Source organism: Myxocyprinus asiaticus, chromosome 48, assembly GCF_019703515.2.
Source record: "Myxocyprinus asiaticus isolate MX2 ecotype Aquarium Trade chromosome 48, UBuf_Myxa_2, whole genome shotgun sequence".
NCBI classification, from domain to species: Eukaryota; Metazoa; Chordata; class Actinopteri; order Cypriniformes; family Catostomidae; genus Myxocyprinus; species Myxocyprinus asiaticus.
Genome location: NC_059391.1, coordinates 17,510,082 through 17,537,361, shown reverse-complemented (window position 1 = coordinate 17,537,361; position 27,280 = coordinate 17,510,082). Strand labels below are relative to the sequence as shown.

General features: G+C 39.8%; 2 protein-coding genes and 2 non-coding genes across 6 annotated transcripts in view; 2 read left to right on the top strand and 2 right to left on the bottom strand.

Annotated features, from left to right (window-relative positions):
• Nucleotides 1–19,971, bottom strand: part of LOC127437597 (pancreatic secretory granule membrane major glycoprotein GP2-like) — a 22,643-nt gene extending 2,672 nt beyond the window's left edge. Inside the window, exon 1 of the mRNA XM_051692623.1 lies at nucleotides 19,878–19,971. The gene's annotated coding sequence lies outside the window, so the exon portion shown is untranslated. The remainder of the gene's footprint in view (nucleotides 1–19,877) is intronic.
• LOC127437596 (protein VAC14 homolog) lies at nucleotides 1,122–27,280 on the top strand. Of its 3 annotated transcripts, XM_051692619.1 has the most exons (19): nucleotides 1,122–1,730; nucleotides 3,903–4,053; nucleotides 4,183–4,350; nucleotides 19,247–19,309; nucleotides 19,472–19,579; nucleotides 19,749–19,858; nucleotides 19,981–20,102; nucleotides 20,186–20,323; nucleotides 20,537–20,680; nucleotides 21,521–21,584; nucleotides 21,851–21,995; nucleotides 22,121–22,186; nucleotides 22,273–22,420; nucleotides 23,005–23,137; nucleotides 23,319–23,493; nucleotides 23,787–23,905; nucleotides 24,839–24,918; nucleotides 25,018–25,168; nucleotides 26,551–27,280. In XM_051692619.1, the coding sequence occupies exons 1-19, from the start codon at nucleotides 1,627–1,629 to the stop codon at nucleotides 26,711–26,713; spliced, it is 2,352 nt and encodes a 783-aa protein (XP_051548579.1). In that variant the 5' UTR covers nucleotides 1,122–1,626; the 3' UTR covers nucleotides 26,714–27,280. The 3 variants fall into 3 exon arrangements, with proteins under 3 accessions (XP_051548579.1, XP_051548582.1, XP_051548580.1); XM_051692622.1 differs by lacking the exons at nucleotides 1,122–1,730; nucleotides 3,903–4,053 and having other exon boundaries at nucleotides 4,265–4,350; nucleotides 19,247–19,331; XM_051692620.1 differs by lacking the exons at nucleotides 1,122–1,730; nucleotides 3,903–4,053 and having other exon boundaries at nucleotides 4,265–4,350; nucleotides 19,247–19,391.
• trnag-gcc (transfer RNA glycine (anticodon GCC)) lies at nucleotides 20,987–21,057 on the bottom strand. Its single transcript has one exon. It is a non-coding gene; the product is annotated as a tRNA-Gly (tRNA).
• trnag-gcc (transfer RNA glycine (anticodon GCC)) lies at nucleotides 21,214–21,284 on the top strand. The gene has a single exon. It is a non-coding gene; the product is annotated as a tRNA-Gly (tRNA).

The following is a 27,280-nucleotide window of genomic DNA, read 5'->3' as shown; positions in this document are numbered from 1 at the left end:
AAGGAAGTCCCGCCTTACAGGTAAAAGAGACAGTCACCTTTTTGATACAGACATTGCCTGTCAATCAATTCTAGAATGCACAGGCCGGGAATTTGTTTTGTTTTGGTTTTTTAGCGTAATCTGAGGTAAAGAAGCACAATTTATTATACCCGTGTTGTCAGATTTTACTGCTAATTTGAAACATGTTCTTTGATCGTAATCTTGACCAGCCGTTTTGGAGAATTCGGTGTTCCCCCACTTAAGTAGTTAGGAGTTGTTCTTTCATGACTGAGCGTTCCAAAGATGGCCGCGAAGTGACCTGACTTAAAAAGACATGCACCATATCAGAAACAAGGTTTAAGAGGTGTCTATTAAACGTATGCTCTATTCAGCACGTCATCATTAGAAAAATTAAAAAAAGATATAAATATAAACCGTGTGACTACTATAAAACTATGTTGCATTAATTTTGACATCGCATTCATTGTTACATTGCGGTGTAATGTACAGAAATGTTATTACTGAAAACATGAATTGTTCAAGACATTTTTGTAGTTGTAGGAAAATGTTCTTTTTGGCTTCAGTGATTATCCAATGATGACAAAAGCTTATTTAATTCATCTTATTATAATTCGGACTAAATGTCATATTCATCAATGGAAATCGTCTTGTTAAAAAAAAAAAATATAAAAAAATAAACCTTTATATTTGTTTTGAGTAAAGCAAGGCTGTACATATACATAGACTTTAAATATTTGTGAGCTTCATAAAGTATTTATTTGAATTACCATATATATATATACAGTATGTAATTCTTGAACCTTTAATTTGTTTTTATATTATTACCTCTCCCTGACACTTTTTTCTTAAGTGAGAAGTTTTATACATATCTTATTTAAGTACTTATATATATATATCCTTAAATAAAAAAATATATATTTTAATATATTAAAAATTAACACATAACATTATATTAAAATAAATAAAAATAAATAACAGAAGTTCCCTATCAAAAAGAGAAATTCTCCTCCTTCCCCCACCTCCTGTTGTTTTTAAAGACCGTGTGATTCTTGTGACGTCATCAAAACAAATCCATTGATCGGCGCTCGATTTAGCCAGTGACGTTTGTAGGAAGTCATGTGAGCCGGGACAGATGGAGGTTGTGACCAATAGCTTGTATTTAAAAACACCGCGATCTGCCACTGTCAACATTACTTGCGAGGGAATGTTCATCTGATTTTTTGCTCTGTGTAGATGTGATCGCGTTCGTATTATCGGCTCTGAATGATAAAAGTGATGAATTAAGAAGTGTTTCAAGGCTTTTATTGTGCATTGGCTGTAACGGCAGCTCTTTTAGTTGAAGTCGCAGACAGCAGCAGGTCCAGTTATTTTATAAGTGCTAGTGATGAATAGCTTAGAATGCAAACTGATTTCAAGATGTCGTTTTGTGTGTTATAAAACAAACGAGCGAGTGGTGACCAGTAGCTCTTGGATGAAACATTAATTTAGTGATAATTTGACTGAACTGTCATCTTATGTTTCTGTTTACTCTGGAAATTCACTATTTTCAAAGGTCAATTTTAACAGTTCATAGTATTATATGCGTAATTTGAGAAGGTTTTCGGAAAAGTGAAAAATAAATAAAAAATGAACACAGAAAAGGATTTTTCTCCCCTGACTCCTAACATTGTGAGAGCGCTCAATGACAAACTGTATGAGAAGAGGAAAGTGGCAGCTCTAGAGATTGAAAAGTGAGTCCTAGTCTATTATTTACTATTTCAAAGTCTTCAAAACATCAGAACAGATATGCTTTCAGAGAGCACTAAATTAGATTAAATTGTTTGCAGTTGCTGTTTGACTTATTCCCATTTTATGACACTGACACTTATACACTGCATACAAATGATAATTAAAAACATGTTGTTATTCTCTCTTTGTAGTAAGTATCAGTATTTGTTGCTGTGCTTCAAGGGAGAGCTAATCATCTGACATGCCATGTGATCTCATTATTAGTCATGTTAGATCAATAGCCCATAGTTCAGTCATTTTCAAACAGCACTGAAGGAAATGTTGATCTATAATTTTAAGTGTGTCTATTAAATTGAAGTTGACTTTTATCTACTAGAGCAGAGGTTTCTAAACTTTGCAGACCAAGTTTCCTCCCAAATATAAAAGATACCAAGATTTTTTCTGTAGTATTTTATAATAACTTTGATTAACGACTTCCTACCAGTGCTGGGTGGATTACTTGTGAATTGTAATCAGGTACTGATTACAAATTACATGACAAAAAAATGCAATCAGTAATGTAATCTCATAGATTACATTTTTTGGGGTAATCTAATCTGATTACTTTTGGTATTTATGTCTACAAATTCTGAAAAATTATTGTAAATGTAAGGCTATGAAGGAAGTTTTCATATTTTCATGTTTTCCCCCATGATGCTGATAGAGGTCTAGGCCTTCAATCCATGACAGACTCAAATATGTATGAGTTTAACAGGCATTTCTTATTGGAGTTTATAAAATTATGGACAGGTTCAAATGCAATTTCGCCATTTTACAAACACCATCCACGTGTGGTAAGAGATCAGACCAGTTATATTTGTGAATCAGCATCACAAAAACGTCTCTAAGTTATCACTACACTAAAAGTGCATTCATATACATTTTTGAAGCCGTCTACAAAAGCAATTTAAGAAACTAAAAGTAACTTTACGGCGCTAATCCAATTGAATATGAAATGATGTGCATTTGTGCATTTTGATACGCTTTATGGACAAAACCCTTCCAAAGACATTGCAACACATGTTTATATTACACACAGAGTGATAATTCAAAAATGTGTTTGAGTGGGTTAGATTTGCGATGTAAAGTAAAAAAAAAACACACAAACACACATCCAAATGCTTCTTTAGATTTGAAGTAGAATCCTTCGCAGTTGACAGGATATTAACCTTTGGAAGGCAGAGGATACATTGCACAGTGATGTTTTTGCCCCGTTTCTCCTTAAAAATTAAATTATCTCTATAGATCCAGTGGTTGAATGCTGAGGTAGACCGCTCCATCTTCACCTGGCTGACTAGTAGCGAGTATCAGTTCTGAGTGCAATACACATTACCCTCCCCCTCTCTGCCAAAAACACTCGAATACTTACCGAACGTTTATCAGTGGTGTGCTGATTTATATTGTAAAAGATTGAAAAAAAAAGAGAGAGAATGTTTTAGAGAACAATTTACTGCCGTTGCGGGGGCCTGGTTAGCTCAGTGAGTATTGATGCTGACTACCACACCTGGAATCACGAATTCGAATCCAGGGCGTGCTGAGTGACTCCAGCAAAGTCTCCTAAGCAACCAAATTGACCCGGTTGCTTGGGAGGGTAGAGTCACATGGGGTAACCTCCTCGTGGTCACTATAATGTGTGGTTCTTGCTCTCAGTGGGGTGCATGGTGAGTTGTGCGTGGATGCCGCGGAGAATAGCGGGGGGCTCCACACTGTTATTAGCTGTTATTAAGGATAAAGGATGCTCCACAAATGATTGACTTTGGGGGTTGAATATTTTTGACATGACATTTGTTGAGAGAATTAGTTATTTATTATTTTAAAATTTGGGTAAACTGAACTCTTTGTTCTCAAAATCACTGAAATGTGTATTAAAAACATACTTTGACTGTTTACTGAGGTTTTAATTCACATCACCAGAATGTACTGCTGGTCAGGGGGTTGAATTATTTTGATTGCAACTGTAGTTAATATGACATAGGTCTATAAAGACTATTCTTACATTGTTAAAAGAAATCTTATATGTTTTATAAATCTGTGCATGGACCCCTGGTACTAGATTATTGAAATGAAATATACATATAATAATTCACTTGTATAGCTCTGAGGTTTCTTATTGCTCCTTTGCATTCTTCTGTTAGGCTTGTACGGGAATTTGTAGCCCAGAACAACTCTGCACAGATCAGACATGTCATCCAGATTTTGGCCACAGAGTTTGCGCTCTCCCAGCACCCTCACAGCAGAAAAGGGGGTCTCATTGGCCTGGCAGCGTGCTCTATTGCCCTGGGAAAAGTATGTGAACTATACGTGCAATATACTGTACTGTACTTTTATTGGAAACAGCCTTTACTTGTGGATATTTGCAGAATTAGGTGGCTTCACTTATGATTATCTCATCTTCCTCATGACGTGTTTTCACAGGATTCTGGATTGTACCTGAAGGAACTCATTGATCCAGTTCTTACATGTTTCAATGACTCTGACAGCCGTCTGCGGTACTACGCCTGTGAGGCCCTTTACAATATAGTGAAGGTTGCTAGGGTAGCCGTACTGCCTCACTTCAATGTGCTTTTTGATGGGCTTAGCAAGGTAAAATCTTTCAAACCTTTCATGTCTAGTTGCATGCTTGGTATTTAAAAAGTAAAAAAATTATCACACGTCATGCTCCTTTTAATTATTTTTATTAATTCATATTTTATATTTTATTATACTATTAAAGTGAAAATATAATATATATTTTTATATTACTTATAAAATAATGTATTTAGTTATTATTAAAGCTACACTAAGTTTTTTTTTTTTCATTAGAAATGAACAAAATTGAAAGTACACCAACAATTCGTCTTCCAAACCATGTTTTTGCCTTACCCAGATTCACTACGGCAAGCCTATAACAATAATAATTTATATTTTAGAGCTGTCGGGATGGATTTGGTGGGAAATTGCATACTTCCTTCAGTCGTCCGTGCGTGTTTACGTCATGTCCGTAAATAAAGAAAAGAAGGTCCAATTAGCTACTACAGTGCTTGTATATGTGCGGTGATGGGTGTGGATAAGCTAAATTAATCATGGTGGCAACAACTCCGAGATCTTTAAAGATTTAAAACCGACCCAGAGATGGCTTTTTCTTGCTCAACTGGTAAGATATTTTATTGGACCGGTAGTAAGCCAGGTAGCTCTCTTAGCGCGGTAGTTCGTTAGATACCTGTGGCAAGGGCGTGGTTGAGTGTCCGTCCAGGGAGAGGGGAAGCGGTAAGGATTCATCCCTGGGTGACAATTAGGTCTAACAGCTGTTTCTTGTTGCAGTAATCTGGGAAGAGCAATAAGAGGAGCCCACGCCAGAGCCCAGGGGGCGGAGCAGCACTCGTTTTCTCTCTCCCCTCTCTCTCTCCCTATCTACCCCCCCTCCGTGTCTGGTCCCTGCCCCACCCTGTTTCCCCAGGGGACGTTTACTTCCAAACCGGCTCCCCGGTCAAGGCGGTTCTCCCTGTATCTCCTCACTCTTCCCCCCAGGTTGGTGAATCTGCTGCCGCAGGTGCGAGCAACCAAAATACATCCGTATTTTTCCAGGTTTCATGTTCCAGGACCAATGCCCTGTGATGGAACTAGGAGTATTGGTCCGGGTCCCCGGGTCTCCAACTCCCCATGGGCGGCCCCCGATCGAGCTGGAATGTACCACATACCAGGGGAAGTACATATCAAGCCTTGGTGGATACCGGCTGTGATCAAACCACTATCCACCAATGTTTGGTTCAAGATGAGGCTTTGGGCATGGGGTGGAGGGTGAAGGTGAGTTGTGAGCATGGGGATATTCAAAGTTACCCTATAGTGACGGTCACTATTCAATTTCGGGGACAAAAACATGGTATTGAGGCTGCGGTTTAATTCCCGCCTCACCCAACCACAAATTTTGGGAACGAATTGGCATGGCATTTACTTCTTTATTGAGGGGCATGTGTGTAGATGGGTCCTGTGACAAAGCACATCAGTGTGTGGTGTAAGACTCGCTGGCTGGAGAGGTGGAGCCAGGGCCATCTACATCAGCTCCACGTCAGGATGACGTAAGCGAGGGGGAAGTCTCGGCTTCCTCAGCCCTTAGAGGATTCCCTGCTGGAGATTTCCCTCTACAGCAGTTGCGAGACAAGATCCTTAGGCATGCCTTTGATCAAGTGAAAGTGACTGATGGTCAGTGTCTCCGGCCAGACGTTGCACTCACACATCCGTATTTTTCAATTATTAAAGATAGGTGTGGCATGGGGGGGCGTGGTCATGTGTCAGTCTGCGAGAGAGGGAGAGCGGTAAGGCTCATCACCTGGGCCGCAATTACCTCTAACGCCTGTCTCTCATTATAGTGATGGCGGAGGGAGACCTGAAAAGGCACGCCAGAGTGTCAGAGTAGAGAGAGAGATCAGAGCCACAATAGGTTTTATCGAGTGACGCAGGATGCTCAGACAAAAGATACAGCCCAGCTGTTGATACCGAAGAGCCATCAGAAAATGCTATTCCAGACGGCTCATTATAATCCAATGGCTGTATGAGCATCGTGCAGCGTGCTTGACGTCATGCGGGAAGCTTGGGAGGAGGGACCTTCAAACAGTAAAAATGAAATTCAGTACGTTCTTGATCTTAGAGCAAAACTCCACACTTTGGGTCAACTAACACAGGAGAAGTTGCTCCAAGCTCAAGAACGCCAAAGCCGGCTGTATGATAGGGGAGCTCGGTTACGGGAATTTGCACCGGGAGACAAAGTGCTTATATTACTCCAAACCTTGAGCTCCAAATAACTCGCCAAGTGGCAAGGGCCCTTTGAGGTCACACGACGAGTAGGCGATCTCGATTATGAGGTAAAACGAACAGATAGAGGTGACGCACGCCAAATAAGCATCTCAACCTACTGAAATTATGGAGGGAGGTGGTCCCTGTGACTTTGGTGACGGTGGTTCCAGAGAGGGCGGAGCTCGGGCCGGAGGTGAACTTAAAAGCCAGTCATCTCACCCTGGTCACTTGTGGAAACCACCTTTCACCGTCTCAACTCACAGACGTTGCTAATTTGCAGAAAGAATTTGCAGACGTGTTCTCGCCTCTACCTGGTCATACAAACCTCATACAGCACCACATCGAGACTACGCCTGGGGTAGTGGTACGAACTCGTCCCTACTTCCCGAGCACAAGGAAAAGTGGTACGAAAAGAATTGGATGCAATGCTTGAGATGGGAGTAATAGAAGAATCCCACAGTGACTGGTCCAGCCCGGTAGTGCTGGTTCCTAAGAGTGACGAGTCGGACCGGTTTTGTGTGGATTATCGAAAGGTAAACGCAGTGTCTAAATATGATGCATATCCAATGCCTCGTATTGATGAACTGCTCAATCGGTTAGGCACGGCTCTTTTTTTTGTTCGACAATGGATTTGACAAAGGGCTATTGGCAAATCCACTTAACTCCAATATCCCATGAGAAAACGGCCTTCTCTACACCGTTCGGCTTACACCAATTCATGACACTTCTGTTTGGTTTGTTTGGGGGCTTCGACTATATTCCAGCGGCTCATGGACCGAGTCCTCAGACCGCACGTTGCTTATGCCTGCAACATCTAAGGGCTGTCCTGAGGTCATTGAGGCGAGCAGGGCTCACGGCAAACCCGAAGAAGTGCGCAATTGGGCGGGTGGAGGTACGGGATCTGGGCTTCCACTTGGGCCACGGGCAGGTGTGGCCCCAAATTGATAAAACCACAGTGACTGCAGCCTCCCCGGGGCTGGCTGGCTACTAACGTAGGTTTGTACCTAATTATTTGGCTGTCACCAGCTTGCTGACTGATCTTACTAAAAAGGCAGCACCAGATCCGGTCCAGTGGACAGAGCAGTGTCAACAGGCATTTATGCAGGTGAAAGCTGTACTTTGTGGCGGGCTGCTTTTACATACACCTGACTTCTCTCTCCCTTTCATTTTACAGACAGACACTACAGACAGGGGGTTGGGGGCAGTGCTCTTGCAGGTGGTGGAGGGGGAGGAACGGCCAGTGATGTACATTAGTCAGAAGCTCTTTTTGAGAGAGACTAAGTACAGCACAGTGGATAAGGAATGCTTGGCCATCAAGTGGGCCGTCCTCAATCTCCGTTACTACCTTTTGGGGTGGGCCTTCACCCTCTGTTCAGATCACGCCTCCCTCCAGTGGCTCCACCGCATGAAGGGTACTAACGCACGGATCACCCGTTGGTATCTGGCGTTACAGCCTTTTAAGTTCAAGGTTGTCCAAAGGCAAGGGGCACAGATGGCTGTCCTGTATTTCCATTCCAGAAATGGGGGGGGGGAGTGGTGGGCAGGCCGGATGGCTCCTTGGCCTGAGTCGAGTGGTGGGGGTGTGTGGCGAGGGCGTGGTTGAGTGTCCGTCCAGGGAGAGGGGAAGCGGTAAGCATTCATCCCTGAGTGACAGTTAGGTCTAAAAGCTGTTTCTTGTTGCAGTAATCCGGGAAGAGCAATAAGTGGAGCCCACACCAGAGCTCAGTGAGAGAGAGAGAGTGAGTGATGCACAGCAGTGTGGCGCATTAGTGTGTTTGAAGAAAGCTACCTATGAGTCATTATTGTATGTGAATAAAGAGTTGAACTTACTTGAACCTCGCTTCCTCCTTCCCATACTGACCTGTCCTACTACAATAGCGTTAGCCACTAATGGGGCGTTTTATTATGGACTGCAATACTGCAGTGCTTGATTTCATTTTTGAGGAAGGACAGTAGAAGATTTAAACTTTATGCTGGTAACAATGCCAATCTCTAAACCAGTTACTACATTGGTCTATTTGCCTGCTAGTTTCCACCGTTTGACCTTATCTGATATGACTAGCAATCGTTATGTCTAATGTCAGCGTTGCCTAATTATTTAATTTTTTTAATGTTATTTATTTTAAAACAATTGTTTTCAATAAGTCAAAACAACAGCGGAAGATATGCTACTTACCTGCTCATAAGATAGTCAGGCTGCAATTCTGGCTTCAAATGTAAATTAATACCAATCTGCATTAATTGACAGTTCGCACTTTTATCGCTGTTCGTGCTCAAGTTCATCAGACACGTTACGAATGCCTCGAGTGGGAGGTTTCTATTTTCTCTCAGGGGGTGCAGCTTTTTTGTATCAGAGGTATTGAGGTTTTATTATGTAAGCTTTATTTCTAAATATACAATCTATAAGCCTCATTTCTAATCTTCATTTGTTCACAATCCACACACTAAGTAGATTTTAATGCATGTGTCAGTCAACTTGTTCGGAGCATCCCTTCTCGCTCCCTAAAATGGAATCTGCTTAGGTAAAATCAACTAATGCGTTTAAGAATTACCATCCATAATCAAATTAGCAGCAAGTTCACTGAACAGCGAACCAACCAGACTTTATTTGGCATTCGTCAATCAGAATGAAGGTATATCAGTAACAATACCTTCAATAAAACAAAACTTTAACAAGGATTTGTATGATGTACGATTCTTATGCCAGTAGCCAGATAGCCACGTTAACGAGCCAGCAGTTGCTAACTGGTTAAGTTACACGTGAGCTGACCAAATATCTGGATTTATCATTATCCATTGATAATTAGTAGGTATGTGCACGGTTACCTTTTATACCATTCAGTTAACCACAAGATTTTACAAATGGTTATTAGGCTTTTCGTCTGGAGTCGGTATGTGGGAATAAACAAAGTTTATTGCAATGGAATTTCCTCAAACACAACTCAGAATATCAGCACAGTGAGCTATAAGCCTAAATAGCACAATACATAGGTCTTAAAATGATAAAATCTCACATTAAAGTCAAACAAAAATTATCCAAAACTGGTTTACATTTCTGTGTCATGTGCGTGGAGTTACACTGCTGCTTTTAAATAGCCTCTTTGGAGTGCCTTGATTTTTAATTAGTTTAAAATCAGATGGCATTGAACTTTTCTAATTATTGTATTTAATCTGCACACCAGTCTTACCGTTAAGTTGAAACTTTGCTTTGTTCAAAACAACCTGGAATCATGTTTAATAGTGTAACAGTCATGAAACCCAATGCAGGTGTTTCGAGATGCGTTTATAAAAATGTATGTTATTTTTAACTTTAATCAGTGATCCCACGATGGCGTTTTATTGCCACATAAAATAAAAAGAAATTATGATTTTGAGATTAAAGTCATAATATTTTGTGATTTAAGTAAAAATTACGAGAATAAATTTGTAGCATTAGATTAAATTCATATGAAAATAAAGTCAAAATTATTAGAATAAAAGCATAGCATTTTGAGGTTACAGTCATAATATTTTGAGAATAAAGTCATAGCGGGGGCCTGGGTAGCTCAGTGAGTAAAGACGCTGACTACCATCCCTGGAGTCGCAAGTTCGAATCCAGGGTGTGCTGAGTGACTCCAACCAGGTCTCCTAAGCAACCAAATTGGCCCGGTTGCTAGGGAGGGTAGAGTCACGTGGGGTAACCTCCTCATGGTCGCTATAATGTGGTTCGCTCTTGGTGGGGTGCATGGTGAGTTGTGCGTGGATGCCGTGGAAAATAGTGTGAAGCCTCCACACGCGCTACGTCTCTGCGGTAACGCGCTCAACAAGCCACGAGATAAGATGTGCGGAATGACGATCTCAGACGTGAAGGCAACTGAGATTTGTCCTCCAACACCCGAATTGAGGTGAGTCACTATGCCACCACGAGGACATAAAGCGCATTGGGAATTGGGCATACCAAATTGGGGAGAAAATAATAAAATAAAAAAAAGAATAAAGTTGTAGCATAGTGAGAATAAAGTAGTACAGTGTGTGAATAAAGAAGAAATATTTAAAGAAATAAAATCTCAATATTAGGCCAAACAGAGCATCGTTATCACAACGATAGAATGGATGCCGAGCCAGCAGCTTCTTTAATGCAAGAGATGGCTGTAGAGGATGTAATCATATTTAGGCAAGGCAAGTTTATTTATATAGCACATTTAATACACAATGGCAATTCAAAGTGCTTTACATATACATTTTAAAGAAAATACAAGATACATAAAAAAATAAAATCCAATTAAGAACATGAAATAAGAATAAAAAGTAATAAAATGAATTCGAATAATTAAAATGAAAAAGACAAAAGCAAAATGATTCAGTTACATCAATAAGTGCAGCACAATGCTCAGTCAGAAAATGCACAGCTAAACAGATGTGTTTTCAGTCTGGATTTAAATGTGGCTACTGTTGGGGCACATCTGACCTCTTCTGGAAGCTGGTTCCAGCTGCGGGTGGCATAATAGTTAAACGCTGTCTCACCTTGTTTTGAGTGAACCCTCAGTATGTCTAACTGACTTGATCCTAATGATCTGAGAGGTCTGTTAGGTTTATATTCAACAGGCATATCTGAAATGTATTTAGGTCCTAGGCTATTGAGCAATTTTAAATCAATTCTAAATGTAACTGGAAGCCAGTGTAAAGACCTGAGGACTGGAGTAATATTCTCAGATTTTTGGTTCAGGTGAGAATCCTGCCAGCAGCATTCTGAATGAGCTGCAGGTGTCTAATGGTCTTTTTGGGAAGGCCGGTTAGGAGTCCATTGCATTAGTCTACCCTATTGGTCATGAATGCATGAACAAGTTTCTCTAAGTCTTGACTGGATACAAAACATCTAATTCTGGCTATATTTTTTAGATGATAGTTGGCTGATTTAGTTATTGCTTTGATGTTACTACTGAAACTAAAGTCTGACTCCAAAATGACACCAAGATTTCTTGATTTTTTTGTTTTTCGGCCCTTGGAGTCAAGGTATGTTCTCACCATTGGAATTTCACCTTTGTTGCCACATACAATGACCTCTGTCTTGTCATTGTTTAACTGAAGGACGTTTTGGCACATCCAACTGTTAATTTCATCAATGCACTAGCACAGAGAGTCTATGGGGCTGTAGTCATTTGGCAGTAGGGCTAGATAGATCTGGGTATCGTCTGTATAGGTATGGTATGCAGTTTGCTTCTTTTATATAATTTGGCCTAGTGGGAGCATATACAGGTTGAACAGGAGCGGTGCAGGGATTGAGCCTTGTGGGACTCCACACGTCATGGATGTCCACTCAGATTCATAGTTGCCTATGTTCACATAGTAACCCCTACCTTCTAGATATGACCTGAACCAGCTGAGGACCGGCCCAGAGAGCCCTACCCAGTTTTCCAATCTGTCTAGGAGAATGTTGTGGTCAACAGTGTCAAAAGCAGTACTGATTTCTAATAATACCAGCACTGATATTTTGCCTGAATCAGTATTTAGCCGAATAACATTAAGGATCTTTATGAGCGCCATCTGTGCTATGATGCGGATGGAAACCAGACTGTAAATTGTCCAAGTAGCTATTCGAGATTAAGAATTTGTTCAGGTGATTGAAAACAACCTTTTCAATGATTTTGCCTAAGAAAGGAAAATTTGAAATTGGTCTGTAGTTCAATATTGAGTTATCTAGATTGCTCTTTTTAAGAAGGGGCTTGACAACTGCAGTTTCCAGGGACTTTGGAAATGCATATGAAAGGAGTGACGCATTTACTATTTTTAACAGATCTTTTTCCAGACAGTTAAACACATTTTTGAAAAATGTTGTGGGGAGTGTCTCAAGACAGCAGGTTGAAGTTTTAAGATGCTGTATTATTTCTTCCAGGGTTTTGCCATCAATTTCCTCAAAATCAGACATAGTGACTAATTTCTGAAGTTTTTGTGGTGGGTGCTGTCTAGGGTTGCCATCTGTCCCGTATTAGCCGGGACGTCCCATATTTTGATGGAAATGAAGATGTCCATACGGGAAGCCTTTTGTCCTGTATTTCAGCAGGAAGACGCTTGAGCGGGACCCCGATCAGATGGCGAAATGCCCTGTATTGAATCAACAAAATGTTCAAAGGGGCTCAAGTGTCCTGTATTTGTGTGACAAAAAGTTGGCAACCCTAGTGCTGTCTGACCTCAGTGCAACATGAGGATGAGCTGATCGCCATTCTAATATCATTTATCTTCTTCAAGAAAAAAGATGCAAACTTATTGCATTTTCTGTCAGAGAGCATTTCACAGGCAACCTGTGTTGGGGGTTTGTTAGTCTCTCTACAGTAGCAAAAAGAGTGCGTGTGTTGTTTGTATTGCTGTTAATAATGTTTGAGAAGAAGGTCTGCCTAGCTGTGCCTAATTCCAAATTGAAAGCATGAAGGCTGTCTTTATAGATATTATAATGGACTTCAAGTTGTGTTTTCTGGCACATTCGTTCTGATTTCCTGTATTTTCTTTTCATGTTTTTCACTGCTGTTGTGTTTCTCCAAGGTGCTTTATGCCTGCCATTGATCGTCCGGACCTTTACAGGAGCAATGCCATCAATAGCATTTTTAACTTTTGAGTTAAAGTTATCAAGGAGATCATCAACACAGTCTGCAAATATGCTCTGTTTCAAAGATATAACCTTGATAAATTGCACACTAGTGTTCTCATTTATGTACCTCTTTTTGACAGATACAGATCTAGAGTTGAAGTCAGAAGTTTATATACACCTTACCCAAATACATTTAAACTCAGTTTTTCTCAATTCCTGACATTTAATCCTAGAAAACATTCCCTGTCTTAGGTCACTTAAGATCACTACTTTATTTTAAGAATGTGAAATTTCAGAATAATAGTAGAGAGAATTATTTATTTCAGCTTTTATTTTTTTCATCACATTTCCAGTGGGCCAGAAGTTTACATAGACTTTGTACATAGACTCGCACACGCTTTTTCAGTTCTTCCCACAAATTTTCTATCGCACTGAGGTCAGGGATTTGTGATGGCCACTCCAATATCTTGACTTTGCTGTCCTTAAGCCACTGAGCTTTAATTTCCTGACTGATGTCTTGATGTTGCTTCAATATATCCACATAATTTTCCTTCCTCATGATGCTATCTGTTTTGTGAAGTGCACCAGTCCCACCTGCAGCAAAGCATCCCCACAACATGATGCTGCCACCCCGATGCTTCACGGTTGGGATGGTGTTCTTTGGCTTGCAAGCCTCACCCTTTTTCCTCCAAACATAATGATGGTCATTATGGCCAGACAGTTAAATTTTTATTTCATTAGACCAGAGAACATTTCTCAAACAATTATGATCTTTGTCCCCATGTGCACTTGCAAACTGTAGTCTGGCTTTTTTATGGTGGTTTTGGAGCAGTGGCTTCTTCCTTGCTGAGTAGCCTTTCAGGTTATGTCGATATAGGACCGTTTTACTGTGGATATAGATACTTGTCTACTTGTTTCCTACAGCATCTTCACAAGGTCCTTTGCTGTTTTTCTGGGATTGATTTGCACTTTTCGTACCAAACTGCGTTCATCTCTAGGAGACAGAATGCGTCTCCTTCCTGAGCGGTATGATGGCTGCGTGGTCCCATGGTGTTTATACTTTCGTACTATTGTTTGTACAGATGAACATGGTACCTTCAGGCATTTGGAAATTGCTCCCAAGGATGAACCAGACTTGTGGAGGTCCACAATTTTTCTGAGGTCTTGGATGATTTATTTTGATTTTCCCATGATGTCAAACAAAGAGGCACTGAGTTTGAAGGTAGGCCTTAAAATACATCCACAGGTACACCTCCAATTCAGTACACCACATATCAGAATCTAATTGTCTAAAGGCTTGACATAATTTTCAGGAATTTTCGAAGCTGCTTATAGGCACAGTTAACTTATTGTATTTAAACTTCTGACCCACTGGAATTGTGATACAGTCAATTAAAAGTGAAACAATCTGTCTGTAAACAATTGTTGGAAAAATGACTCATGTCATGCACAAAGTAGATGTCCTAAACGACTTGCCAAAACTATAGTTTGCTAATATTAAATCTGTGGAGTGGTTAAAAAATGAGTTTTAATGACTTCAGCCTAAGTGTATGTAAACTTCTGACTTCAACTGTAACTTCAGTGGCAGGAGAAATCAATATTTCAAAGAAAATACAGAAATGGTCAGCGCAACGTCCTTAATAATAGTGGATGAAATGTTCAGACCCTTGCTAATGAGCAGATCAGGAGCATGTCTGCGATTGTGTGTGGGTCCATCTACATGTTGAGTCAGATCAAAAGTGTTTAAAACTGTTTTGAGCTCTTTGGCAGTGTTGTGTTCAGGATTATCTATATGAATGTTGAAATCCCCAGCAATAACAAAACAGTCAAATTCAGAGGACGTTGTTGATAACAGTTCTGTAAAATCATCAACAAAGCCAGGAGAGTATTTTGGAGGCCTATAAATAATTATAAATAGAATGCGTGGAGCACCTTTTAGTACAATACTTAGATATTCAAAGGTCAAGTAATCACCAAGTGACGCTTGCATTGAAAGACCTTTTAAATATTGCCGCTAATCTTTCATCTCTCGTAACAGCTCTGCAGACACTCATGAAAGTAAAGTTTGGAGGGGTTGATTCATTGAAGAATGTTGTACTGCAGCTGTTATCTAACCAAGTCTCATTTAGAAACATAAAGTCCAGGTTGTTTGTGATGATGAGGTCATTGACTAGAAATGACTTGTTCTTTAGTGAGCAGATGTTTAAAAGTGCTAACTTGACAGTATTTGTTTTTGGCCCCACAGTAATTTTGCATTGACGTCTAATATGCAACAGAATAGATTGGTTTGTCATATGTATTGAGAAAGTCTTAGTCTTCCTATCACTTAACATAACAGATATTGAAAGAGCTACTTGCACAGCGGGTTCCCGCTTGTTCTGTAAACATTTTTGAGTGTTGCTGCTACCTCAGCGGGGACCCAATACACATCAATTAGAGCTGTTATCAGTTGTTTGTTGTTCACCGAAAGCAGAATGACTAGATGTACCCTTGCGTTCTGGCAGTGGCCAGAGAGCCCTTTCACAGGGAGGGTGAGCTGGGCCTGCAGGCTTTGGTGGTAGAGGCGCCCGCCGTTTATTGGTTTGTATCTGGGGGCTCACAGCAATGGAGTGGGAGAACTTTCTACCAGCATAACTAGTTCCTCAGTTTTCTCAGAGAAGCTCAGAAGTTGGGATGTTGATGAGAGGGAGAAGGTGTGTGGTGACAGAGACTGTGACTCTGGTGTTTCTGGAGGCTGATGTATGTTGTCGTTATCTTAGCTCCCTTGGCTTTTTTCCCAGAAATCGTCCTTGGGTCCTGTATCTTGGAGCAGTTTTAAGTCGTCACAGTCTGACTGTAGTATGCTCTGTGTGTGGGGCTCAGCCCCATGTTGTTGTGTCTTCACTGTGTTATTGAGGGATTTGTCGATCAAATGTCCATCCAAGTGCTGAAGTGTGATCCTGTGGTCAGCCAGACACTGCGGTGGTGTTTGTGTGCCATCCAGGTTGAGTGGATTTGTGCATGTTGCAGATGGATGAAGGAGGGAGAAGTAGATATTGTCCTTTAGCACTTTTGCACCAAGTTTGTTTGGGTGAAGGCCATCTGATTTAAATCTGACTCCAGAAAAGATTGAAATTATCAATGTAGTTTAGTCCTCATGTTGCAGGTTTTGTGCAGCCAAGTATTTAGACTTAGCAACCGCTGCCTGCTCGAACTTGAGCGCCTGCCAGCTGTTGTGTTAGCCGCTTGCTGTTTTGATCTAAGCCTGATCAAGTTTAGGGTTTCTTTCTCCACATTTATTAAGGGTTCAAATCTATTTTCAAGACACATTGGGGGTGGAAGGATACCAGTACTGGTTAGTCGAGTCATAACTGGAGTGGAAGATACCAATGCTGCAATATACGATGATTGTGACTATCTGATATGTCGAGTACCTTTGGGTCTAGTTCCCTGTTTATGCCATTGGTTTTGCTCTCACTTTCATCAGTCACTTTTGCCATCTGTTTTGCTGGGTTGTGTAAGCTCAGTATAGCCTGTCGAGGAACGTTTAATTCAAGGGACTCACCGGCTGTAGGCTGAGGGAGTCCACAGTGACACTCTGCTGTGTATTCCACTGGCAATACTGCAAGTAGTTTTGTTTCAAGAACTGTGATTTTATTTGTAGAAGTCTATGTTAGTGTGCAGCAAGTTGAGTTTGATCTGAAAGGAGGCATTTTCTTTCTCGTCTGTCTGTGTGAAGGCAGCTGTGTTGTCCCTTTTCAGGAATGTAAACTGCCAGTTGTAGGAGGCTGGTAGACCGCTTTCACAGAAAAACTCCCTATTTGTGATCCCAAAAAACTCTGGTTGTAGAGTGGGTGCCAAATTATGTCGTTTTGTGCACTGTGCTGAACTTCTGATATGAAAATTAGAGATTAAAATGCAAAAGAAAGGGAGCAAAGCGTGGAGCAGTAAGCAGATGCATCCAGACAGTAGCGAAGCAGGAAGTAAAAGAAAAGGGTTTAGTTAGTGTTTTATTGTTAGTGTTAGTTTCTGCATAATGAACAGTGAGCCGACAAGTTCTCGCTTTGATCCGCAATTTAAATTAAAACGTGTTTGATCCATTTATTGTGCGCCTGATGTTTTCTCATATAAAGTTCTGAACCGGTTTCAGTGTTATGCTTAATATACTTATTATTTGACAGGTAGGGTGGTCATTTTTAAGTCATGGAAGGATTCTTCTTATTTTTATATAAAAATATTGCCTGTGGGCTAAGCCCCGGATGACACAGAAGTTTAGTGACGCCCCTGATTAAAACCAAGCAGCGCGACATTGAGAGCTACGTCACTCCCGTAGAGGCAGTGCTCAGCCCCTACAGGACAACTTATCTACAGTACATAGGCGAGAAGATCGATGGCTAATGCCAAGTAGATTGTAGTGATGCAGCTTGTTGAATTTGCCAAACAACGGTGTCATGTCCCGGCGCTACAGTACATCAAACATGTCGTTTTATTTAAGCCGACATCACAGCGCAAATCGCTGGATTTGCGATCAGTGGCGGTTCTGGCTTACTTGGTGCCCTAGGCGAGATCTGACGTGGCACCCCCCTTAATATCAACAACAACAACATGAGAAACAGATCAATATTTAAGTCCTTTTTATACTCTAAATCTCCACCTTCACATCTGAAAACCACATTTGATGCATGTTTAGTTTCACTTTCATGTCTGAAAGTGTAAGTGGAGATTTAGAGTAAAAAAGGACTTAAATATTGATATGTTTCTCACCCACATCTATCATGTCGCTTTCTGAAGACAGATTTAACCACTGGAGTCTTATGGATTACTTTTATGCTGCATTTATGTGCTTTTTGGAGCTTCAAATTTCTGGCCAACATTCATTTACGTTTTATGGACCTACAGAGCTGAAATATTCTTCTAAAAATATTCATTTGTATTCTGCAAAAGAAAGAAAGCCATGTTTCTGGAATGGCATGAGGGTGAGTAAATGATGAAAGAATTTTCATTTTTGGGTAAATTATCCCTTTAAATAAAAAATAACTTGCTGATCAGGTACCCTGTCGTGCCGCCCCAGAGAGTGTTGCTGCCTATATTGCCTATGCCAGGATCCTCTACTGTTTGCGATGTAGAAACAGCAGCAGCAAAGTTGAACTTCTCTCAGATGACACGGAGTATGACACTGAGCAAGATGCTCATAAGTAACAAAAACAAGCTTATTCAAAAATCTGACAATGTAAGTAACCCGTGATTACATGAGACACTTATTCTCTGGTTTTGACGTCGAATTGTAAAAAGGTATGAGTACAACACTTGCACATATGTTATAAGCCTGTAATAACGCCGGTAAGGTTTACATGCAACGTGAAACCGTGGGAAGAGGCCAAAAAATTACTTGTGCCGATCGTTTTTGTTCAAGCCGCTAAATAATATAGGTTATGTACATGTATAGTAAAGCCTGAGGTCAGATCCCTCTCAAGGTTTTTTTTTTCACCACAAAATAGCATTGACATAAGTTGTTTTCTTGCTACAGTCATTTTACCTCACTCACAAAGGCCTTTAAGACATTAAGGCATGATTTTCTATAAAGCTGCTTTGAAACTGTGTATTGTGAAAAGTGATATACAGTACAAATGACTTGAGTGTAGACAAACTAATTTTTCTCAATAAAAACATGAAAATTGTGAGTTCATATGAGTTTTTCCCATTACAGTAAATCTAAATAAATGCAGTACAGTTGTTTAAGTTACTTTTATTAGAGCTCTACTTTTTGTTGCCAATGTCAGACACTGTTGTGTCATTTATAATTTAAAAAACATTTATGTTGAATCCTTGAAAAAGTTTGTGCAAAACATTTGTGGGTGCTGTATTTTATTTTATTGCATCGTATCGTATAGTGAGGCTTTGGATCGTATTGTGTCGTATAGTGAAATTTGTGTATTGTTACATGCCTAATATATATATATATATATATATATGAGAGAGAGAGAGAATATAACCTTTTAGATATGTGCAACAGCACAGGCATGTTAATCGACATTTTGTAACCTCTTCTGTTCTCATTGGGAGTACACAATTATTGACTTTTTCCTATTATAATTCCCAAAGAGACCCAAATGTGCTCCAGTGTCAGAGTCAAATCTATCAATACCCTACATGATCTGTTCTCTATAGCTTGCTGCAGATCCTGACCCCAATGTAAAGAGTGGATCTGAGCTCCTGGATCGGCTTCTTAAGGCGAGTCTGAAATAAGACAAATGTCAGTTTTTAATCTGTACAGACACCATAAACACATCAATCAACCAGATAAAGCTTGAAGGTATCACATGACATAATGGCATAAACCAACACCTGTGATGTCTACTCAGCATTAATTTGCATCTTTTTTTTTATTTTAAGGACATTGTAACGGAGAGTAACAAATTTGACCTGGTGGCTTTTGTCCCCCTGTTGCGTGAGAGGATTTACTCTAACAACCAGTATGCCCAGCAGTTCATGATCTCCTGGGTGAGTTGAGCACTTTTGCACAGCATATACACTGTAGCATTTAAAAGGATTCAACAAAGTGCATTTACAGTTCTGCATTTGCTTGATTGTTATATTGTTGTTGCTTTAAATAGATGCCTTTAATGCTACCGAGACTTCCTGTAATATTTTGTCTAACTTTCCACTCCAGATCCACGTGTTAGTGTCTGTTCCTGATATCAACCTCCTGGACTACCTACCAGAAATTCTAGATGGACTCTTTCAGATTCTTGGAGACAGCAGCAAAGAGATCAGACGAATGTACGTCGCAACATCTTACCCTTCACCTGCCATAGACGCTCCCTCTTCCTCTTTTCTGCATTTGTTCCTTCCTGGTATTTCTTGTTCTTTTTGAAAGACTATTAACAGAGGCTGTTCACTAGGTGTGAGGTGGTATTGGGGGAATTCCTGAAAGAAATCAAGAAGAATCCTTCCAGTGTCAAGTTTGCAGAAATGGCCAACATCTTAGTCATCCACTGTCAAGTGTCTGATGAATCAAAGTCCAGTAAGTCAGATATAATATTTAGGCTGACTTGAAACCAGGCAACTAGCATTTTCCGTAACACATTTTATTCTTGTTTTTTGCAGCTAACGATCTCATCCAGTTGACTGCTATGACATGGATGAGAGAATTTATCCAGCTTGCAGGGAGAGTGGTTCTGCCGTATTCCTCTGGCATATTGACAGCAGTGCTACCGTGCCTTTCCTATGATGATCGCAAGAAAAGTATCCTTTACTGCATGTTATACTGGATATTTACATAATGAAGGGCAAAATTTGTGTTTTGCATATACTCTTAGCTAAAAGTATGAAAATCTTTGTGTTTGATGTTTCGCTTACATTAGCATTCAGCTAATTATCAGTGTATTGTTTTTCTTGCATTCACAAACAGATGTTTTGTACTCCCTGCTTAGATACATTTCCTTAAACAATTTCTAGGCACTAAAGAGGCTGCCAGTCCATGTAATCACAGCCTGATGAAGCTTGTGACTCCTGAAGATGATGAGGATGATGAAGACTTGCAGACCAAAACTTCCCTTTCTAGCGACGAGACTCCATCTAAGAGAGAAGGAGATCTGAATGGTGAGATTTTTCATTATTTTTTAAACCAACCTGTTTTGGGCAATTTGATTTGAGTCTGAGCTCTTGGGGGGGGGGGGGGGGGGGGTTTGGGACAAATAATGGACAATGTTGTTCAAACATTTGAAAAACAAAAATTTGTTTTAAGTTTTTAGTATTCTAGTTTTTATGAAACACCAGGGGACCCCCCAGGTACATTATTTGGTCTTATGGGTGATCCCTTAACCCCAAACCCCTTCCTCAATTCGAACAGTGGTTTTGGGTGTGTGTTTTTATACTTTCTGGTAGTTGTAAAATGGAAAACATTGTTGCATTGGCCGGGAATCGAACCCGGGCCTCCCGCGTGGCAGGCGAGAATTCTACCACTGAACCACCAATGCATTTCTTTTTAAAAATATCGCCCCTCTGTCTATATAGACAGTCATATAGCAATAGAACAACGCCTCCTAGTGAAACAACATGGCAAATACACATGCCCATAATGAAGGAAGTATGAGTCTCTAAGGAAGACAGGGGGCGTTCATCCTCACAGAAACGCATTGGTGGTTCAGTGGTAGAATTCTCGCCTGCCACGCGGGAGGCCCGGGTTCGATTCCCGGCCAATGCAACCTTCATTTTCATTCATATTTCACACATGCATTCTTTTATATTTTGTATATTTTGTATCTGTTTGTATTATAATATGTAATGTACAAGATATAAGTAAAAATGCTTTTTTTATTTTTTATTATAATTTTTTAGATATATTTATTATTATTTTTGTTAAAGACATTGTAACACAAAATTATACAATAGTAAAAAGTAATGTGTAACAGGTATATCTCTATGTCTTTTTATTTTTAGATTCCCTCAGTGAGTCACAGGAGTCAGTGGGTTTCAGCAACATCTCTTTCTTCACGCCAGCAGGGTAGGCTTGGATTGTTTTGACAAGAAAACACTTTGAGAATTTCTCTTTTAAGGTTTAACAAATTACGGACAGAATTCATTACACCTAGTCCTAAGAAGAATCAACCACTGACTTTAAAGCTTAGTAATTTATACAAGTCGCTGGCTAGATGCAAAGAGAACAATATTCTGAATAAATACAATAATAGGCTGCCCAGTTAAAATATCAGAAGCCATTCAATGATTTCTATTACATTTTTAACTTTACACGTTTTCTGCACTTTGTAGTTCTGACAGGTCTGCAGTAACTTTGGACCTGGATGGCATAGTGCAAGTACTGAACCGACATTTACACGATTCGTCCACTGGAATGATGACTCGTATTGCTGTATTAAAGTGGCTATACCATCTCTACATCAAGACCCCTCGTAAGGTGATGCACAATTTCACTATGTCAGGGGAGAAATTCTATAAAGATGTACTTGTTTCAATGAATAGTGCATTAAGTAAATTTAATGCAAATATTAAGTAATTGATGCAAAAGTATCTCCATGGCAGATGTTCAAGCACACAGATAGTTTGTTCCCCATGCTACTAAAAACACTGTCAGACGAATCTGATGAAGTAAGTACTCTGCACTAAATTCTAATTCTCTCAGTGCTAATCTACCAGGCACAACCATTTTAAAGAACAAAGAATATGTCTCACAGGTAATTTTAAAAGACCTGGAGGTTTTAGCAGAGATTGCATCATCACCTGCTGGACAGACCGACACCTCTGGATCATGTAACAACTCGGATAGCAAATCGCAGCTCCATATACCAGGCAGATTCAAAGATGGGCAGCAAATGGTGGTGGGTAAGTATCAAGGGTTGGATCAAGTTGGATACTCAGGGGGCCTGGGTAGCTCAGCAAGTAAAGACACTAACTGCCACCCCTGGAGTCATGAGTTCAAATCCAGTGACTCCAGCCAGGTCTACTAAGCAACCAAATTGGCCTGGTTGTTAGGGAGGGTAGAGTCACATGGGGTAACCTCCTTGTGGTCACAATAATGTGGTTTGCTTTTGGGCGGGGCACATGGTGAGTTGTGCAAGCCTCCACACGCACTGTCTCCACAGTAACACACTCAATGCGCCATGTGATAAAATGTACAGATTGACAGTCTCAGACACAGAGCAGTTGAGATTCATCCTCTGCCACCTGGATTGAGGCAAGTCAATACACCACCACAAGGACTTAAGAGCACATTGGGGAGAAAATCCAAAAAAAATAAATAAAATTGTATACTCCTTTCCTGTCCCTCAGTCTTTTTTTTTTAAAACCTAGAAAAATCAGATACCAACTCTTTTGTTTTAAAAAACAAAAATAAACCAGTTGTATGCACATTGTTCAAACAGCAGTAGTCTAAAATTGCTATTACAGTTTATACACTTGATTTACAGGTTCTAAGATGGCTGACATGTCTCCCTCCACCCCCAGCATGAATTCATACTTCTACAAGTTCATGATTAATTTGCTCAAATGCTTCAGTTTAGAGAGGAAACTTCTAGAAATGAGGGGGGCCTTCATTATCAGGTAAAACCACCCTAGTTCCGTTAATAAAGACAGTTAGCAGTTCCTCAAAGTTTACTTCCAGGAGAATAGTACTAGTCCAAGTAGAAAACCCTGTAACTCCGAGTATACTCTAACCTAACCTAAGCTCAGTCATACAGATTAACTTAAACCAATGCTGATAAAATTGTTTTACTCAATACAGACAGCTATGTCTCCTCTTGCATGCGGAAAACATATTCCACTCCATGGCAGACATCTTACTCAAGGAGGAAGATCTGAAATTTGCATCCACTATGGTGCAAACACTGAACACTATTCTGCTTACTTCTGCCGAACTGTTCCAGCTGCGAAACCAGCTCAAAGACCTACGCACCCAGGTGACACCTGCTAGGAGGTCTAACCGCCATGTCCACACTAATGTGTTTCCTAACATCATCGTTTTCCAAACTTTCCATTTTCAGTGGAGAAAAGCACTATTCCAGTGTGATTAAGAGGTGTAAACATAGCAAAATCAATGCATTTTCAACCAAAAACATGATTGTGCACGTAGCCTAAGCGCTAGATGCTTCTCTCTTCTAAGACCCAGTCTAATTCTTAATGTTTGATCTTGGAGTTGATTTTGCTAAAAATATGATGTCATCTTTGTTGACTATTTCTTTTGACCCTTCAGGAGAGCTGTGCTCTTTTTTGCTGCCTCTATCGCTCTTGGTGTCACAATCCAGTGGCCACTGTGTCCCTCTGCTTCCTGACCCAGAACTATCGCCATGCCTATGACCTCATCCAGAAATTGTATCCACTGCTGTAAAGTTTCAAATACTGTGTGATTTTGTTTCATACTGACTCTGTACTGGACTCTGTTTGCTAGTCTTAAAGCTGAAGTGTGTAACACTTTCAATGTTAAAATTCTTTCTCCTATCCCTACTTAAAGGTGCACTCAGTCATTTTTTATATATGTTGCCTTTGACTTACACTGACACCTAGTGGTGTGGATGCCACATCTTTCAAACACAAAAGTTTTTAGCTACCAATGCCATTGTAGGAATTCAATATTCACAGTAAGCCAGGATTAATTTAATTCATGAGTAAAAGTGTCCAGGAACAGATTGGTTAAGATTTAGCGAGTAGTATTTGGCTGGTCATGTGATCCTAACATGGCTGCCCCAATGAGGGGACCCTCTCCATGTAGAATAAAACTGCTTTTATGAGGCTACTGATATGACTGTAAATGGTCATGATTGTAGACATACGTTTCAAAATGACAAATCTTTCTTTAGAAGTAAAACTTTTTAAGTAAGGAAAAATTACTAAGTGCACCTTAATATGCAGAGACATCTGTAAGCCATTTGTAGGTTAATTTTCTCGAAAACTGTAAACATTTTGTCTCTGTGATGCTATAAACATTCCTCGTTTTGTTTTGAGTGACCCGTCCAGCCCGACACAACAACATTGACTCAACCAATGGCGTGAGTTGGGACGGGACTATCTGTTTGTTTGATCAACATCATACCGAGGTGTATATGTAAGACTGTTTGAAAACAATGTTTATTTTTTGCAATTCCACTTTGTGGCATAAAAATAACACACTGCAGCTTTAAGCAATAAAATACAAGGTTCCTGCAGTCATGGTAAACTTGGAAAAATTCAGAAAATTATTTATTCAAAGGTGTGGGAACCTAGGAATTATTTCAAGTGACATGAAACCCCTTGACTTGATCTGATCAGTGGAGATCTGGAGGTGACTGTGGACTTCCTCATGGAGGTTGATAAACTCGTGCAGCTAATAGAAAGCCCCATCTTTACCTGTGAGTTCCATTCCTCCATCACATAAAATTGTTCATCAAACTGATACTATCAGTACTATGCTTTCCAGCTCCTCAGACTAACACTCATTCTGTTTGCAGATCTCCGTTTGCAGTTACTGGATGTAGAGCATAACCCTTATCTGATCAAAGCTCTGTACGGCCTGCTGATGCTGCTTCCTCAGAGTCAAGCTTTCCAGCTGCTTTCACATCGGCTGAGCTGTGTGCCAAACCCTGAACTCATGAGGACTGTGTGAGTACCAACCAGGGTCAGAAATTAACGGGGGCTCAGGGCAAAAATGCCACCAAAAGTGACTAAAAATGCCCCTGAAAATTAAAATGTGTAATGATTTTCCCCACTGATATAGTTCTTAATATTTTATTCCGAGCCTAGTTATATACATTATAACATAAATTATGATTTGATTTAATTTTTGGATAGGAGGTAATAAATATTCTGTGTAATTATTCAGATTGAGAACTTATGTTCTCTGAAGTTATGTTCTTATGAACTTATACACTGAAGTATCTGAAAAAAGAATGAAACAATGTAATTTTTATGTTTAGAAAAAATGCCCCAAGTGTAAAAAATAGCTCCTAAATCCAAATTTTTTCCCTTTTAAGGAAACGTTATTTTCTGACGCTGACAAACAGAACCAGTCTTCCAAGTCGTCGTGATGTCAAAATCAACCCAATTTACTTTCTTAGTCCATGTTCCTGGTCTTTTGGGAATGATATCAAATACATTTGCGTTGTGGGTAAAAAAAACAAAACAAGTAGCATTCTACATTTTTTCTCAAAAATACATCAGATTACAGAGGTAAAGCGGGTAGCGAATGGGGATTCACGTTGACTTTAAACACAATGCTGTTGTCAGACTCTGCAAAGAGTTAAAGGAATAGTTCACCCAAAAATGAAAATTCTCTAATCATGTACTCACCCTCATGCCATCCCAGATGTGTATGACTTTCTTTCTTCTGCTCAACACTAATGAAGATTTTTAGAAGAATATTGCAGCTCTGTAGGTTCATTTAATGCAAGTGAATGGTGATCAGACCTTTGAAGCTCAAAAAATTACATAAAGGAAACTTAGAAATAATCCATAAGACTCCAGAGGTTAAATCCATATTCTCAGAAGCAATATGATAGGTGTGGGTGAGAAATTGAAGTCCTTTTTTTTTTTTTTTTTTACTCTAAATTTCCACTTTCATTTTTACATCTGAAAGTCACGTGGTGCCTGTTAAGTTTCACTTTCACATCTGAAAGTTAAAGTTAAAGTGGAGATTTAGAGTAAAAAAGGACTTAATATTATTCTGTTTCTCACCCACACCTATAATATTGCTTCTGAAGACATGGATTAAAACACTGGAGTCATATGGATTACTTTTATGTTTCCTTTACGTGATTTTTTTAAGTTACAAAGGTCTGATCACCATTCACTTGCATTGTATGGACCTACAGAGCTGAGATATTTCTCTAAAAATCTTTGTTTGTGTTCTGAGGAAGAAAGAAAGTCATACACATCTGGGAATTTTCATTTTTGGGTGAACTATCCCTTTAAATATCTTCTAGATTGGGTAGTCGCTCTATTCTCAAGTACATACACAGTCATAAAGTGTCTCCTTCATTTTTCAGGGAAGACCCAAAGGTACCCGTCAAGGATAAACGAGTAGCCCAGCCACACATAGACTACAGTGAACTGCTCCAGCGCTTTGACCGAGTCCAGAGCAAACATCTGGAAGTGAGGCATCAGAGGACGGGCCGCTCGGAGCATCCAGACAGGAAGCTGATGTTGTAAATGGTCGCAGACATAACTATTGTCCAAGAGAGGCAGCACATATGGGATGAAGGAAAATCAGACTGCAGGGCCTGTAGTTGGCATCTACATTAATCTCATTCAGTTTTTAATGTATTCAAGCTACTACATGCATGAGAGACTTTTTGTGTCTTTTTATGATAAATGAAGTGCTTTATGTTTAGGTGCTGGAGACTGGATCTAGTATATATGAACTTGAACACAATTTCAGTAGGTCAAATCGGTTACAGATTATGGGCCAATGGTTATATCATTCCTAACCAAATATAATCCTTCCAAGATGATTTGTTCAGAACACCTTGCACGTACCCGTGGATGTTTAATAGGAATTTTTAATCTAAAACATGAATATAGCAGACATCTGCTCATGACATGTAATGTAAATGAGTCTTGGGTGCATATTTGTCTCTCTCTCTCTTTTTTTTTTTTTTTTTTTTGTATTGCGATTTAACTAGATTTTTATCTCTTACACTATGGTACATGCAAACCTTTTAATTTATCTGTAATGTGAAGACAACTTTACAATAAAGTGGACCATATGTAACCTAA